We start from the raw sequence: 17420 nt of genomic DNA, 5'->3' as shown, positions 1-17420 counted from the left end.
TGTGGTTCTTGACAAGACGAGCAATTACCCTGAAGCTAGGACCAGAAGAATAATAGCATATTAAAACCCTATTCAGTATAAGTCTGACAGGGTGGCTGTTCTTTGATTCAAGGCAATTATTTCCTCATGCCTGGAGCGGCAGATCGCCAACACACTAACGTCACTGACAGGAAAACTCCCACCAGTTTAAAAAAAAAAAGTTCGATTCAACAATATCTGATTGATTACTTACCGACCACTTCATTAGGCACACCTCACGCCATGCAGTTCCTGCAGATTTGTCAGCTACACATCCGTGAGACAAATCTCCCGCTCCACCACATCCCAAAGGTGCTCTATTGGATTGACATCTGGTGACTGTAGAGGCCACTTGAGTACAGCAAACTCATTGTCATGTTCAAGAAACCAGTTTAAGGTGATTTGAGATTTGCGTTATCTGGTTTGAAGCAGCCATCAGAATATGGGTACACTGCGGTCATAAACGAATCGACGCTGTCAGTAATGATACACTGTGGTGTTTTAAACGATGCTCAGTTGGTACTAAGAGGTCCAAACTGTGCCAAGAAAATATCCCCCACGTCATTACACCACCGCCGCTGGTCTGAAACATTGACACAAGGCAGGATGGTTCCATGCCTGGATCTCTGACAGTATGGGCAGCTTGCACATCTGGAAAGGCACCATCAGTGCTGAAAAGTATATACCGATTTAGGGCAACATCTGCTTCCATCCAGATCACATGTTTTTCAGGAAAGGCCTTGCATATTTCAGCAAGGCTATGATAACGCACATACTGCAATTATTACAACAGCATGGCCTCATAGTAGAAGAGTTTGGGAGGTGAACTGGCCTGCCTCCAGTCCAGAGCTTTCATTTGGCACATCATGAAATGAAAAATATGACAAAGGAGTCCCAGGGTTGTTGAACAGCTAGAATCCTGTATCGGACAAAAACATTCCTCCAACAACTGGTCTCCTCAGTTCCCAGATTTTTTTTTTAAACCTTTTTTTTACCAGGTGAAATGTTTGAGAACCAGCTCTCATTTACAAACATGACCTGGATGTTTACAGACTATTAAAAGAAGAGGGGATGCCACGCAGTGGTAAATGTGGACATTTTGAGATGTGTTGCTGCCATCAAATTCAAAATGACCTGAATTTTTTCTTAAATTTTAAATTTTCTCAGTTTAAACATTTGCTATATTTTATACATTCTACTATGAACAAAATATGGGTTTATGAGATTTGAAAATCATTGCATTTTGTTTTTATTTCCATTTTACACAACGCCCCCAATTTTTTTTACAATTGGGGTTATTGATATGCAGCCTCTTTCTTGTGCCCGATTGGCTTAGCCGCATCATATGATCAGATTGTGCTGTGTGATTGGCTATACCTACTTGACCGTTATTGAATGAAATGGAGAAAGCAGGGATTTACCATATCTAACAACTGACGTAGCTCACTGAACAGCTGGCAGTAGCCAGATAGTAAAAAGTGAGGAATCCCAAATCTGTAGGTAAAGAGCCAGTCTGTTTATAGTAACATCAGTTCTAGGCTGCAGCCTTATTGATTAGCCTGTGGCACCCAATATCTGATTGGCTGAGCATTGTCTATCATGTTGGTCGTGGCCATAAAAAGTGCAGGCCACGACTCATTAAAGTCATACCTGCTGCTCAGCAAAATTGCTCAAATCTAAACAACATGGTTGCATTATGTTTTGTACATGGAAGCCTTATGATTATAGTGATGCTATACACAATGTATTGATATCAGAAGATTATGTAGTACGAGTATATTCCTGTACATGTGAATTTAATATGATGTAGATGCCTTGCAAGTATGCATTTAATCTGGCTTGTTGGTATCACTGTAGATAGATAGATAGCTGTGAAATAATTTTTGTTTTGCATCTAAATAAATTGCAGGTTTAAAGTTCTTTGTTTAAGAATTTCTCAGTAGATTGTTACTGTCTCACCCACGATACTTCACTGGCTCTCATTTCAGGTTGAGAGTGGCAGCCTCTTTACCAAGCTCCTTGCCTACCTCGACAAAACATCCTTCACCAGCCCTCTGCCAGCGAAAAACCATTATGACGATGCCATGCAAGCACCCAGAGGCCAGCAGGTGGGGCTCGAAAACGTCCAGAGTCGGACCAGTGAGGCAGGGGTGGCAGTGCAGAAGAAGGACGCCACCCAGTCTGTAGAGGAGGTGTCGGAGGTGGAAGGCTGGATCAAGGAAGTGGCGCCCCCTCCTGCTTCTCTTGTGTACGATGAACCTCACAAGAAGACGATGCACGTTCCCGATCTTCAGCTGGACGTCAAAGCCAGCAAGAAGAAAGGAGATGATGTCTTTGGTTACATCATCACTGACACAGAGTGAGTACAGATTTAATGACGAACACGACAACCTACAATTGAATTTTGACAGCGATGCATTAGAAGATTAAAAGAGCCTTCAAAATTCAATTTCTTTAATTTTCTCTGTCATTTATAAATTTAAGGAACTCTATGCAGTGAAAATCTAGGTGCACCCTTATTGCTTCCAACAGCCAGGTGCTGTAATCAAATGTAGTTGATTAACTGATCATCAGCAAGTGTGATCACCTTAAGAAAGCTACCTCATCAGTATTCCTGTGGAATTTTCACCTTCATGACAAACTGAAATGAAAAGACTTGATTTGAAAGGTAAGATCTTCTTGTCATGTAGCTACAATCTTGTCATGTAGCTACAATCAAACCTAACTCTCTACTTTGGATAGTCACTTAAATTTAAAAATGGATATCTAGAGTATTATTTGGTGTGTTTTTTCCAACTACAAAACAACCTTTACAAAGGCTTTTCTTTTACTGTTGCTTTGAGCAATCCACAGTAACAACCAGCAGGCTGGTCTCACGGTAGTGCAAGCAAGAAATGTGCTTTTCATGTGAGATACAAACCCACTTGTTCTTTGTCGTTGTTATCAAGGAGCTCCTCATACATCACTATACCAATGGCCCTGCCATCAAATTGAGCAAGTATTACCCAGAATGCAGTAAGAGTACACTGCTGGGCATCTTTTCCCTCCTTTCTTACTCACACAAAGAATGGGGCCATTTTCATATTGATTCCTCTGTTCCTCAAGTTTAAGAATGAAGTTCTTTAGAAATACTTGTTGCTTGGTTCTGAAACTTCTTCGCACTGATGTTTCAGCTGAAGCAGGTGTAATTCTCGCTCAAGGTCTTTGTGGCACGTCTCTCTCTCTTTTGTTGTTACTGAGCATTCAGAGCTTTACAACAGAAGAGCCTCAGATGTTAACGTTATAGAGGAAAAACATCTTTGTGATCTCGGTGTGGAGGTCCAACTCACGGCTTTCATATGCTGAATGAGGGACAGTTTTTATAGAAGCACAATGTGCTGTCAGTTTACCTTGAACCTCCTTTACACTACCAAACTCGAGCATACACATCATTATGGTATAAATAAAACCACATTTCTAATCATCACGGTCTTCAAAAGCTCTATTCAGTCAGGTTGAATCATTATTTACCCTACAGAGATGCTGCTCGTTACAGCTACGCTTCAGAATCCAATGTATTTATATTTTACAAGACGGCGAAATGATAAATTGGGTGACTTATGTTTATGAAGTGTGGGAAAAGTTCAGGACACGATGCAAATGCAAACATGCTTTTCTAATTAATTGTTTCAATGTTATGGCACTGTTATTTAATCAGCAGTCGTGGAGGCATGTGAGAAACCGTGGTCTCTGAACAAATATCTCCACTCCTCTACCCCAGAGCTGTAGATAAATGCAGATTATTTCAAGTTACATACCTGATCACTTATGTTTAGATGCCTCAGTGTATGTCCTCCACAGCAGTTAAACGCACACACTCATGTGCTGTATGAGTATGTGTGTGAGTCGGTTAATGTGGCTTGTAGTACAAAGTGCTTTGACTGCACAGCTATACATGCACTTATATAGTGCTTTTCTACGTACCAGTCAACAGTTTGGAGACACTTACCCATTCATGTGAATATCTTTGATGATTGAAGTCAGAGTACTGTAACTAAAGCCAGTCTGGCTCTGGCTGCTAGTCAAAAGTTTGGTGTCCAAGTTTGGTGTCCAAACTTTTGACTGGTACTGTAATAGCTAGTGTTTTGCCAGTGTAGCCATATGCCGTCTTGTCATTACCATACCTCTGTCAATCCCATTGGGTAATAAAGGGTCAATAGACTCAACCTTTCTTCTCCTGTTTTCAGTGTTTCAGGAAGTGCAGTTTTTCAATTTGCATGAGCTTCCTAATGAATCACCATCATTTCTATTGGGTTGCTTTGTTTTTTTTAACCCAAGATTTGTTGGTAGTTTTTATGGTGTCTGAAAATTTGTATTGACTTCAACATTAAAAACTCCATGTTGAAAACTCTTTCATATCTTTTCTTAGCTTTCTGCTGCGTCGTAGGCATTATCAGTTTCATTTTCTTGCACATGAGATGTTCTTCTCTCTGTGCCGTTATGCGCTGGGTTCCAGCCATACTAAAGGAGATCTCTTGCCCCCAAAATGGCCACAAATGGTCGTCCTCTTTGCCTAAGTAAGAATTTTTCATTGCCTATGCTTAACCAGAGAGTCACAACAAGTGAAAACACAGCAATACACACCTATAAAACAGTGTGTGTACTACTAACTGGAAAACTCGTTGCTTATCATTTGTTGCTATCCAATATTACTGCAGATGGTGCCTCAAGGTGTGGCTGCCAAAGGATACCTTCATATATTTGCAATGGCTGCAGCATCTAACAATATTTGATGGAGTGGGCTTAGAATGTGTTGGGTCTGAAGAGTCCAAGATTTTATCAACTGCCAAGGGGATGGATTTATTTCCTAATTATTACTCTTTGCTTTCCGAAGACCCCATTAACATTTTGAATTGAATCTATAGTTAAAAGCATTGATTTTGTTTATTTATTTATTTATTTCCCCCTCTGTGGAGCCAAAAACCAAGATTTTATTTTTATTTTTTAAATGGGGAAAAAAAACTTCAGCTCACAGAAACTACTTTGACAATGTTGCAGAAATTCTGATGGCAACCTTTAACATCAAGGTTCAGCTCCTGTAACTTCATGAAACAGGCTCAGAGGCTGCTTTGCTCTGATCCTTAGGTGAACAGCTGGAAGGTTTAAGATGTTCTCAGTCACTTTTGCACCGTAGATGTCAGTCTTCAGTGTACTCAGATTCCTCTCTAACCCTTTACAGTGACTCCTCAAAGTGTCTCTTGACATTTCTATAAGATTGCTGAACTTCAAAAGAACACCAAAGTTGTCCTTGACAGTTCACTTTGTGTCAAACCTCTTCTTGAGGGTGAAGTGCAGCATCAACCACAACATGGAGAAATGCCACTTTGCGATGCACCAGCAAGAAAAAAGCCCTTCAGAGAACTGCCTCTTTGTGAAAGCAGGCGTCTTCTGTGCCAGAATAGTCCCCGTATCCACATCGCTCCTTACAACTCTTTGTGTTGTTTCAGCAATGATAAAACCTAAAATGAGTTTTCTTACTACATCTGACTGCAGGCATGGAGAAATGAAAACTAGTGTGATTGACTGCACAACAATCTAAAGATGATTAAACTGTAGGAAAGCAGTGAAAGTCCGGGTCACCTGAAGTCACCTGTAGCTTCTAAAGAACATCTGATTTATGCTGCCAGGTTTTCACTTCATGTCCTACTGTGATTAGACAGTAAAGTCAACAAGCTTTAGGGTTTCTCTAGATCAAATAATCCAAAAATCTCTTGATACTTTGTAACTTCTGTCGGCATCAAATGCATTTTTGCTGCTTCCCTTCCTACAGAATGGCTTCTTGATGAGCCATCTGTCTGATGAGGCTTCAGTGAACAGTAGAAGGACCACTGAAGGGTCACATGTCTCTCTCAGGTCCCTGTGTCAGGTCTTTGCTGGATTTTAGGGTTTTTTTCTGTTTCTTAAGGACACGGCCTTCAGTTACTGTTCATCTACTGTTGATTTTTTAAGCCTGTCTGCCAATCTGTTATCATTTTTACATTTATTCAGCTAAAGAAATGAGAACAAATTATGTTTTTGGTTCAGGCTGCTGCTGCAGTAACAAAGTGTCTAAAGAGACCATTTCAAATTGGTTCTTTGCTAAGTTGTCTTATGTGTAGACACAACACTGGTTTTTCCCTTCAGTTAGGTGCTTTTTTTTTTGATTGAATGATTCATGTGTCAGTGTTAAGTGGACACAATAAACAAACAAGAAAACATTCCTCTGAAAATGGTCAAGAACGAGGAGTAGACTGAAAAAAGAGTGAAAAGGCAGCCAATGTCCTAAGAAAAACTGTAAAAGAGCTTCAGGAAGTCTGGAGAATTATTGCTCAAAGTGGTCTTGGAAGCAAAATATAAAAACGAAAAAAGAAAAAAAAAAAGGAGGGGTGGCTCAAGACTTTTGCACAGAGCCGACCAATCCTGACACTAAATGAATCATTCACATGGTGAAGTTGAATCCCTTTTTCAAACAAAGCTGTTGCAATAAAGGTAAAAATATAAGCAGTGCAGGGCCACGTTTGTGGCTCAGTGTCTGAGGTGAAAGCTGATAGCAGGAGCATCCTGATGGTTTTAGAGTATCATCTCCTCCTGTGGCCTGGGGAGAGGAGGAGGAGGAGGAGGAGGAGGAGGACAGGGTGATTCATGACAGCTGGAGGAAAACACCTGCTGCCCGAGACATACACACATATGTGCATCCACACACACACACACACACACACGCAGACAAGCATACAGTGTTAGCCACCCGTACACCTTTAATGTATAAATACTTCCTGCTTGAATGATTTGAATTATTCACTGTTGAAACCAGTAAACTGTAGGTGTATTTCCTGAAATGTTTTCAGTTTTTATCAGGCTTCACTCTCGAAATAACCCCCCAAATAAACAAAAAGACAATGTAATTTATTTAGTCAGCTGTGATCTATAACATCAGTTATTTATTTTTTAAACGTACATCTACAATCCAGGCAGAATTAGTTACCTTCACCTGAACCCGCTGTGCTCTACGACTGCTTGTTTGTGAGTAGCGTGATCAGCGGAGAAGCCCTGAAGGCAGGAGATATCTTTGATGCATGAAGAAGGGGCCTCTAGCTTTCCTATTACTACATGCAGCGATCCTCTCCTGAGGCACTTCTGTGTCCAAAGAACAGGAATCAGACTGGAGTCTGCAGGCGCTGGATACGTCATATTTTCCTGGCAACTTTCTCTGTTTTGAGACACTCTCTTTCCTGGAAGTTCAGCACTGTCCAGATAGCTTGTGACAGCTCAATGTAGAACTCTGTGTGACACCAACCTACAAATTTATTACTCTTTATGAGAAATACTCAGAAATACTCAAAATGTTTCCAGGAAGATCCACTGATTCTGCTCTGAGTGAACTGATTTAATTAGTTTGAACTCAGCAGTTCTTTAATTTTCATTGTCAGAGTAGTGTAATTATCTATTGTAAACGATGACAAAGAGAGAGAAACGCAGTATCCAAACATTCATCCTGTGGTGACTGTCATAGTAATCCTTCCAGTGTAACTTTGTAACATTACATTTTAAAATGATGCATTTTAGACCAAATATGAGCCTTTCCTAAAACATACCAAGTCTGTTTTAGGATCTACTTTTGAGAAAAATAAATGTAATAAAAGGCGAGGCAGCCTCAAACTAATGTGTTACAGTTTATGGACTAAATGGATTATGTCACCGCCACCCTCCATTATTTTAATGTGAAAAATTGTTGCTGTGTTAATCTTGAAAACACACCAGCTGTTTTTGCTTTGGTTCAGGTCATTCTGTGGGCCGATAACATTCAAAACGGGTGCTCGGTGAGCCTACTGAGTTCTGAATTTGCAGTAATGTTGAGGTGTGTAGTAGTTGAATTTCAGCACCCAAGGGTTTGAGCAGAACATTGTAATTGGATAATTAACTTTTTTGGTGTATAGTTGTGTAAAAGTTCCCATTCAGCTTTGGTAATTATTATCTTTGGATTCAAAGTTGTTTCTCCAGCTGTTGGTGCTTCGAAAAGCAGGATCACCATCAAACACCGGACAGTCTGGGCTGATGTTCTGTTCTCAGCTGTCATTGTCCTGAAAATGTGTAAGAGTGGAATGGAAGAAAATATAGAATAAAAATAATCAAAGCTCCTCTCTGCGCCAAGAAATCCTGCCGAGGCAGGCTGTCGTATCTGACTGGGATCACAACCCGACACCCTGCACGCTGCAGAGCTAATGTAAAATCTGCTGTGAGGTCTCCATTGTAGCTATCAACACGGAGGATCTGCAGGCAGTGATCACTGATGTCAGATCTGAAGCAGCTGCTCTGCACAGCGAAGACCGACTCAGGCTGTGGGCTGTTGAAGCTGCTGTCTGCTCTCCGGGCTGAGGGAGGAGAAAACTCGCTGGCTGTCAGTAAATTTTCACACATAGCAAGTCTCGTTTTTATTAACTGTGATTCAGCCACAGTCGGCCATGTTCACTCATGAGGAAAAAAAAAAAAACAGTTAAATTTATGATCTGTAAGAGCTTAAATTATGCGTACAGCTGTAATTTTTGAAATTTGTGTAGCTGTTTATCATAGTTGACTGTTTTTGTTCAAGTGATCAGTGCATGTGAAATTACAAGGCCGTGGATGGGAACGGGACTAAAGTAAAGATTGCAGTAAATCAAAACGCTGAAAGAGAAGAAAAAAAAAATCTTCCCACTTAAACGCTGCTGCGAAAATCCAGCAAGTGCTGAATATCAAAGTTCAAGGAGCAAGGGTCAAGACAGCTGCTAATTTTCCTCAATAAATGCATTTAAAAATTGAGCGATTTGCACAATTTGCAGCAAAACCCCTTTCCTCCACAGCTTCGCCATTATGAGTCATCCAGAGACGATGCTTTGATATGTGCAGATATCCTGCAACTGTCTGGAAGTGTCTGCTTTCCTTGTTTGAATTCAGCAGAGGAGACTGAGAGGAGGTCAGATGAGTCCACAGCAGATAGGAAGCAATTAGCTTGGAGTTGGGATATTGAGCTTTAATCATGGTCTCTTGGCTCACAGACACAAACACACGGCACACGCACCCTCTGCTCATCCCACTGGCCCTGTGCATGCACAGAGGCTATTTTAATTGACTGCTTAATTTGTTATTCCTCCATTTCTCTGCCATTTTTCTCACGGTTTGGTGAAATGTCAGTGAGTTTGCCCGTCTAAATGTAACCACTTCAGCACCAAAAGCAAAACTACTTGTTCTGAAGAGATTATTTAACAAAATAGTTCACCTGAAAGTCAAATTGACATTTTTTTTTTTCCCCACCTTTGTAGAGCAGTTCGCTCATTTAAATTGTTTTGGTGTGAGGCCCTGCGTGAATTGTGTGGTGCTTTTTTTTTGTATTTCTTTTAGTAACCAGAACTGGGCAGCTGACATCTGAACAATTCAGATGAATAAATAATGTTGTGTCCTGTTTCTGTTGTCATAGTGTTGGGTTATCTCCCTTTAATGGCTTCACCTGTGTTTCATTAGTTCCCTTTATATTTATAGTCTTGTCTCTCCCTTCACCTTTTGCCAGTACATCCCACCTGTGTTCCTGGGCTTAATCTTTAATTATTTGCATTAATTATTGCCATTTTATGGAATTGGCTTTTCTTTGTTCCTGGAGTCTTTGGTCACTTTTGTTTGTTTATAAGTTTTGGATTCATCACTTATTCCTTCACTCACCCATGCCTGCATTCAGGTCCTCATTCTCATATAACATCTATATCTAAGAGGTTTTCACACTATTAATTTGTAATGTCAGACACATAAAGCTGCAGAGACGGCATTTCATTTATAGAAGTTTCCTTCTTATGTTTAAAAATAAAGAGTGAAAATTTGTTTGTAGGTACATTTTTACATCAACCTTAGTTGATTTTAAAGCAGTTAAGTTAATGATAAATGCAGATGTATAGACAGAACTTAAAACTACTATAGTGGAGTCTGTGCTAAATAGTATAGTCTGAGCCAGAGCCATTAATTTTGCTATCTGCCCAAAAATATGCATATGTGCCAGAACAGCAGATCAGGGTTCAGGATGAAGTGTTTTCCTCTTCTTTTAGATCGAGGCAGCCCGGAGCTGTGAACAAAACAGAGGTCATTTCTCATTGTTGAATACTGCCAAAGTAATTTCATGTATTAGAACATGCTGTAAAGCATAAAATGATAGAGCGGGCAGTGATGATAACAAGCTTTCTGCCTGTGACCTTCGTCACCTCTTCAGTATTCACCTCGCCGCCAAACTGCACTTCCCACCTCTCTCTCTCTCTCGCTCACACTTATCTGAACTCACCTGGGAGCTTTGTGGAAAATCATTTTTATATGTCTGTATTTTCTGTTACTTCAGCTAGTGGGTTTAATGATGCAGTGATACGTCTGGAGACATTCACCACCTTCAGTTCCTCTTGCAGATGGAAGTTTTTGTCCATCTTCAGTGTCAAATTTAACACTTTGTTCTTCGCCTCCACACTGTTTCAGCTGCATGTCCTCTACCGCTCGCTTGCCATAAGAAATGGTGTCGAGATTGAAATTCGGTACATATGCCACAAACTTCAAGCCTTGCTAATTCGCTTATTTTAAGCACTTTACTTTTCACAGAATTTCATTTGCTTTTTTCCCACATAAACCAAGTCAAGACTTACCTTAGCAGATTCTGATAGCTTTGCATGATTTATGCTTCAAAGCACACTTCAGCCCCTCAGTTCACTCTAAGGCCTCAGTCACACAGGGCTAGAGATCAGTCAGTGACCCACTGACCGGCAAAACTGGTTGCTAGGGGAACAGTGAATTCCTTGAATGATTGGCAGGTTGTTGCTGCAATCCTCTCTGGCCTTAAGTGCACTGGCTTAATTGCTGAACTGAGTCAGCTGTACAAAAGGGGTGGCGTCCAAGGCTTGAGAAGAACAGGCCACACCCACTAGGTCACAAATCACAGCGGGCCCTGCTAGGGCTGTAACACTGAGGCATTAGTTACACAGGCCTAGAGACCTTTCAGTGACTCCATGACAGGTTGGCAGGTGGTTGCTGAAGGTTGCTGGCGGTCGCTACGTGAAATCGGTCATAAAGATGAATACGGTGCTGCACTGGAAAACCTCCTTGTGATTGCTTTGGTCACAGCCTGTAGTTTGCATGGAAGATGCTGGCTTGCCTGCAAACACGTGCTCTGCTCACCGAGTGGAAGTGAAACTGAAAAAGTGCAACACAACCCGGAAATGGAGACTGTTTGCCGTTCATGTTTGCATTCACACTGTGGGCGGCTGCAGCAGTTAGCTAACCGATTTCACAAAATAACAGCCAACAACATCTCGCCAACCGGTCGGGGAATATACATTTTTCTGGGAGGTTTCCAGGGGGGTGACTGAGGCCTTAAACAGCTGTTTTTGCTTCTTTGTATCTTTCTTATGATTGGCTGCCGCTTGCAAACAGAAGGTTCTGACAGCAGGTGTGTGAGGCTTTTGTGCTCAAAGCAGATCCAAGAGCAGAAAAACTGAGAACAATCTGAGGAAAATAAGGAAAACCATAATCAAGTCCTACTTTTAAAATTATGTGACAGATGATTGGAAGGAAAAAAAACACCTAAGACTCTCTTGTGTAAAATATTGCACTGTAAATTGCACCGTTTTTTTCATGGAAGTTGATCATATGATACTAGAATGACTTTTGATGCATACTTTTTTCTCCATGTTTCTTCCTTCTTCCCTGACCTACTGCCCCTATCCTACCTATTTCTTCATCATCATCAGTGGGCTCCAGACAGATGAAGGCCTCCACCTGATGGAGATCCTGGCTCGAATGGCAAAAATCCAGATGACGGATTTTGCTGAGCTCTCGTAAGTATAGAACTTTTCTTTTCTTCCGTTATGAAAACTCAGGGCGTCCTTTCCTGCTGAGTTTTTTTCCTCATGGCAGTCTGGACTGAGAATCACAATCTAACCTGTTTTTTATCTCAACACTTAAACATTTTATTTTCACTTTGCATCGAAAGAATACAATAAGATCCACAAACTGGCACGTTTACTGCGTTTGAGGCTCTAAATAATATTCTCCTGTTGATAAATTATCAAGTCAGACCTGTTCTGGTTAAAATGCCAATAAATAGTCTGTTTATAACAAGCCTGCAATATAAGCAGAACACTTTATTCACTTTATTTAAATAAAACCTGTCCTGCGGTTGTCAAAATACTACGTGAAGCTGACTGATCATAACTTCCAAATAACTGTGCAAGTGAACACCATGATTGTGGAGTTCTTTTTACTACAATGCAAAATAAAAAAAGTAAATAGTTCTTTAGCACTGATGACTTGAAGATCAACTAATTATTTTTAAACCTACTCTTAATTATCTGTTGATAGACTCACTAATACGACTACACCAAACATCCAAAATCCACACGAATGAATAGAGAATTTGACTTATTTCCCGAGGATGCTTGTAAAGACAAATATGACAGAACTGATAATTTAGATAATTGTATCTAATTGTTTTGGTTGAGGTGTTGTTGAATTAGCAGACAGACACAGCTAGCTTCCCGACTGGTGAAGATGGAACGATGTGTTAGCTCGAGAGACTGATGACCAAAATACCAAAGGGAGGAAGGCGAGTGAATACCGGATTAATCTGAGCGGTAACAGAACTGACTCTGTGGGGACTCCGTTTGTTCCAACACTAACCACTGTGTCCCCAAGGGGTCATTTGACTGCTGTGCAGTCATGGTTTAGCCCCTTTCCAGGTTATTGCAATGATTAATATAACTTAATATAACATAAAACCAGATCCTAACCTCAAAATAAAAAGTGGATATTTAGTAAAACAAAAGCCCCCTTATTTACTAAATGCTTCACACCAATTCTTACCTTAAAAAATTCTATCTGCAATCCTAAATTGAGTCTGAACCTTAGAATAAACCTTTGAAAGTGAGCATCAGCCAACATGTGCTCACTTCCAAGATCTAAAACTCAAAATCATCCTCATATCGTAACTCATAACCATAACTATACCCATTATTTCCTAACCTGTCCTTTAGCTTAACCTTAAACCAGTTCTTCAGTGTGTCTGTTAACAAATTTGTCCCCACCATGTGCGCGGACACACACACACACACACACACACGCACACACGCACACACACACACACACAGACACACACACACACACACACACACACACACACACACACACACACACACAGACACAGATTGAAAGCTGCAGCCATGTGTTCTGTTCTGGAAACTAAAAATAAAAACATTTAAATGCCTATGATGTCGTTTAAAGCTCTCTCTGCCCTGGAATGTAGCAGCGCCTCTGGACATGCAGTCCTCCCAGCTGTCAGGCAGCCAAACTGTTGAATAAAAATGAGAACTACATCAAGAAAACAACTTCAAGTTCAGCAGCATTTCAACCTTCTAACAAACCACAGACTGTACGAGCAAAGATCTGTAGATGACTCACAACATCCATAGTGTGCTTTACTGTCTCGGCAACAACCGCTTCATACCTGTAGGCTCGAGTGGGCAGCAATTTTCTCAAAGGGCGAGCATCACATACTAAAACTCTTCAAATATTCCCCGTAGAATATGAGCAGCGTCGGCTGGTCCACAGTTACCCTCCAGCATGACGGATCAGAGAGGGCAAACTGGTGGGATCAAAGCTGGGTGGCAGAAGGCATTAAAATCAGAAGTGGAAAAAAAAGGGAGCGAAAACAGTGCCCTTACAGACTAGAAATCCAAGGACGTCGCCTTATTTTCATTCCGTCAACATTTTTTCCTGCTCTGAGGGGGTAAGAAAGCAATGAGCGCTGTTGGTCCACGTTATTGACGTGTTGGAGACGAGCGGCCACTGACTGCAATCATTTATTAATGAGAATGAACTCTGCCTGAACCTGCTCTCTTTTTCTCTTTCAGTCTTTCTGTTTCTCACTCATTCATTTCTCATTTCTCTGCCGTTGCCTGTTCCCACTTCTTCTTCTTCCTTTCTTTGCTTTGCTTCTTTCTTAGTTTGTCTCACTCTGTGTATTTCTGTAAGTAACTTTATGCCCCCGCAGCACCTCCCTCCTCTCTCTCTCTCTCTCTCTCTCTGAGTTGTTTCACAGTTTCTTCTCCACAGGTGACTTTGCACCGATTGAATTCTCAATGCAGTGAGCTGCAACAGGAAAACAAATGCTACTGCAGGGGTTTGGATCTGAACACACTGTCGGGGATTATAGTCGGTGTACAGACAGCATTTACTGTATTTTATCTGTAAATAAACATGTCTGGTCACAGTTAAATAGGATTTTACAGCCTTGGATTGAATATTGAAATGTGAAAATAGGTGCGTTGCAAGGTTAATTTAAAACTTTGATCTGCTGACCGTTCCCTTAATTGCTGAGATCTGAGAACACGGTGTTGTTTTAAGAAAAAAAAAAAAGTGGCTTTAAAACTGGCGGGCAACATCTTTTGTTACACAAATGAACCCAACTCAAGGTTTGCTTTCTTTTTACAGAAATTTGAACCATATTTTAATAAGGAAAAGTCATGCATGTGGCAGCATGAGCAAGACAAGTTTGCAGAGATTAGCGATGAGAGGTGCCCTAAATCAAGTTAGATGAATCGACGGGTTCCCCCAGGTGGGTCTGGGATGTTGATGCTCGTGGTGTTGAAGTAAAGTCATTGATTGTTCATGCAGACAAAGAGGAAATGAACTGGTGATGGCTACAGTAGGTCTGAAAGTCAGTCGTCAGATATTTTTTCCTTCAAAATGAACAATGTTCGACTTCGTGGACAAGAGGCATTTGGGAGGATAGTCATACTGACCCCCCCCCTAAAGGGTTTTTTATTTACCTTTCCAAATATGCTCATACACCACACTATTCCACTCTGTTGCACTTAAGTGCCTTGCATTTATACCTGCAGCCAATCTAGAATCAACCGCTACCCTAACATGCATGTTTTTGGACTGTGGGAGGAAGCTGGAATACCCAGAGAGAACCCACACAGGCACAGGGAGAACATGCAGACTCCACTCAGAGAGGCCAGGAGACACAAAACCAGAAACGTCTTGCTGTGTGGCAGTGCTAACCATTACACTGCTGTGCCTCAGCCTTATATGCGTCAGTGGACACTGAAATAAACCACAACACCACCTCTTTATTGAATGTTCGATGCTCTTCAGCCTTCTGTAAATACAGCAGCAGATTGCGCTTTGAAAGCAGATATAGCCTGGTCCTGGTCCACAGACTCATTTTGCTTGAGGACTGATTGGCAGGCAGAAGGCTCATTAGACAACTGGGACGTGACGTAAATGCACGGATTCTGACAGCACTGGAAACAGAAGTGATGAAGAAAACAGAACACTAAGAATAGCAAATATAGGAGTGCACTGGCTTGTGGCACCCCCATGGCCGGCTTAAATGTTCACACATCCTGTAGATGAATAAAGACGCAATGTGACAAAACAGATCTGTACTGAACCATGAATTCATTTGAGGTCATTGTTAGCAAATGGAGATGGATTTTGTTGCAGTGGCTGTTCTGAAATTGTGTGTCTGATTATTTCTATATGTGCTAAGTTGTAATATACACTGCTCAAAAAAAATAAAGGGAACACTCAAATAACACATCCTAGATCTGAACGAATGAAATATTCTCATTGAATAATTTGTTCTGTACAAAGTTGAATGTGCTGACAACAAAATCACACAAAAATCATCAATGGAAATCAAATTTATTAACCAATGGAGGCCTGGATTTGGAGTCACACACAAAATGAAAGTGGAAAAACACACTACAGGCTGATCCAACTTTGATGTAATGTCCTTAAAACAAGTCAAAATGAGGCTCAGTATTGTGTGTGGCCTCCATGTGCCTGTATGACCTCCTACAACGCCTGGGCATGCTCCTGATGAGGTGGCAGATGGTCTCCTGAGGGATCTCCTCCCAGACCTGGACCAAAGCATCCACCAACTCCTGGACAGTCTGTGGTGCAACGTGACGGAGGATGGAGCGAGACATGATGTCCCAGATGTGCTCAATCGGATTCAGGTCTGGGGAACGGGCGGGCCAGTCCATAGCTTCAATGCCTTCATCTTGCAGAACTGCTGACACACTCCAGCCACATGAGGTCTAGCATTGTCCTGCATTAGGAGGAACCCAGGGCCAACCGCACCAGCATATGGTCTCACAAGGGGTCTGAGGATCTCATCTCGGTACCTAATGGCAGTCATGCTACCTCTGGCGAGCACATGGAGGGCTGTGCGGCCCTCCAAAGAAATGCCACCCCACACCATTACTGACTCACTGCCAAACCGGTCATGCTGAAGGATGTCGCAGGCAACAGATCGCTCTCCACGGCGTCTGCAGACTCTGTCACGTCTGTCACATGTGCTCAGTGTGAACCTGCTTTCATCTGTGAAGAGCACAGGGCGCCAGTGGCGAATTTGCCAATCCTGGTGTTCTCTGGCAAATGCCAAGTGTCCTGCACGGTGTTGGGCTGTAAGCACAACCCCCATCTGTGGACCATCCTCATGGAGTTGTTTTCTAACCATTTGTGCAGACACATGCACATTTGTGGCCTGCTGGAGGTCATTTTGCAGGGCTCTGGCAGTGTTCCTCCTGTTCCACCTTGCACAAAGGCGGAGGTAGCGGTCCTGCTGCTGGGTTGTTGCCCTCCTACGGCCTCCTCCACGTCTCCTGGTGTACTGGCCTGTCTCCTGGTGTACTGGCCTGTCTCCTGGACACTACGCTGACAGACACAGCAAACCTTCTTGCCACAGCTCACATTGATGTGCCATCCTGGATGAGCTGCACTACCTGAGCCACTTGTGTGGGTTGTAGAGTCCGTCTCATGCTACCACGAGTGTGAAAGCATCACCAACATTCAAAAGTGACCAAAACATCAGCCAGAAAGCATAGGTACTGAGAAGTGGTCTGTGGTCCCCACCTGCAGAACCACTCCTTTATTGAGTGTGTCTTGCTGATTGCCAATAATTTCCACCTGTTGTCTATTCCATTTGCACAACAGCATGTGAAATTGATTGTCAATCAGTGTTGCTTCCTAAGTGGACAGTTTGATTTCCAAGAAGTTTGTACTTGGAGTTATATTGTGTTGTTTAAGTGTTACCTTTATTTTTTTTTTTGAGCAGTGTATATAGCATGAATTAAAATTCATTCATTCTTTTCAGTGTTTATCTTTAGCTGAATTTTCTTTGGACCTCAAATGACATTATTTAAACAAAAATCTAAGTTATTAAACTTAAACTCTGGTTTAATGTCATCTCTACATAGTCTGGAATATTACAATAGCCCCAATAGTAAACTGCTGACTTCAGATATTAAATCCTTAAGGTGAAGCTGACCATACGTACCCAACAAACATCCTATAATGCCTCTCTTCACAGCACATCC

At 41.6% G+C, this 17420-nt stretch overlaps 1 protein-coding gene across 1 annotated transcript in view; it reads left to right on the top strand.

Annotated features, from left to right (window-relative positions):
* LOC115795638 (receptor-type tyrosine-protein phosphatase N2-like) overlaps positions 1-17420 on the top strand; it is a 229311-nt gene that overhangs the window by 51151 nt on the left and 160740 nt on the right. Inside the window, 2 exon segments of the mRNA XM_030751631.1 lie at positions 2007-2377; positions 11784-11870. Coding sequence (XP_030607491.1) covers positions 2007-2377; positions 11784-11870 — 458 coding nt within the window.

Source organism: Archocentrus centrarchus, chromosome 17, assembly GCF_007364275.1.
Source record: "Archocentrus centrarchus isolate MPI-CPG fArcCen1 chromosome 17, fArcCen1, whole genome shotgun sequence".
In the NCBI taxonomy this organism is placed as follows: Eukaryota; Metazoa; Chordata; class Actinopteri; order Cichliformes; family Cichlidae; genus Archocentrus; species Archocentrus centrarchus.
This window is presented reverse-complemented; position numbering and strand designations above follow the sequence as displayed.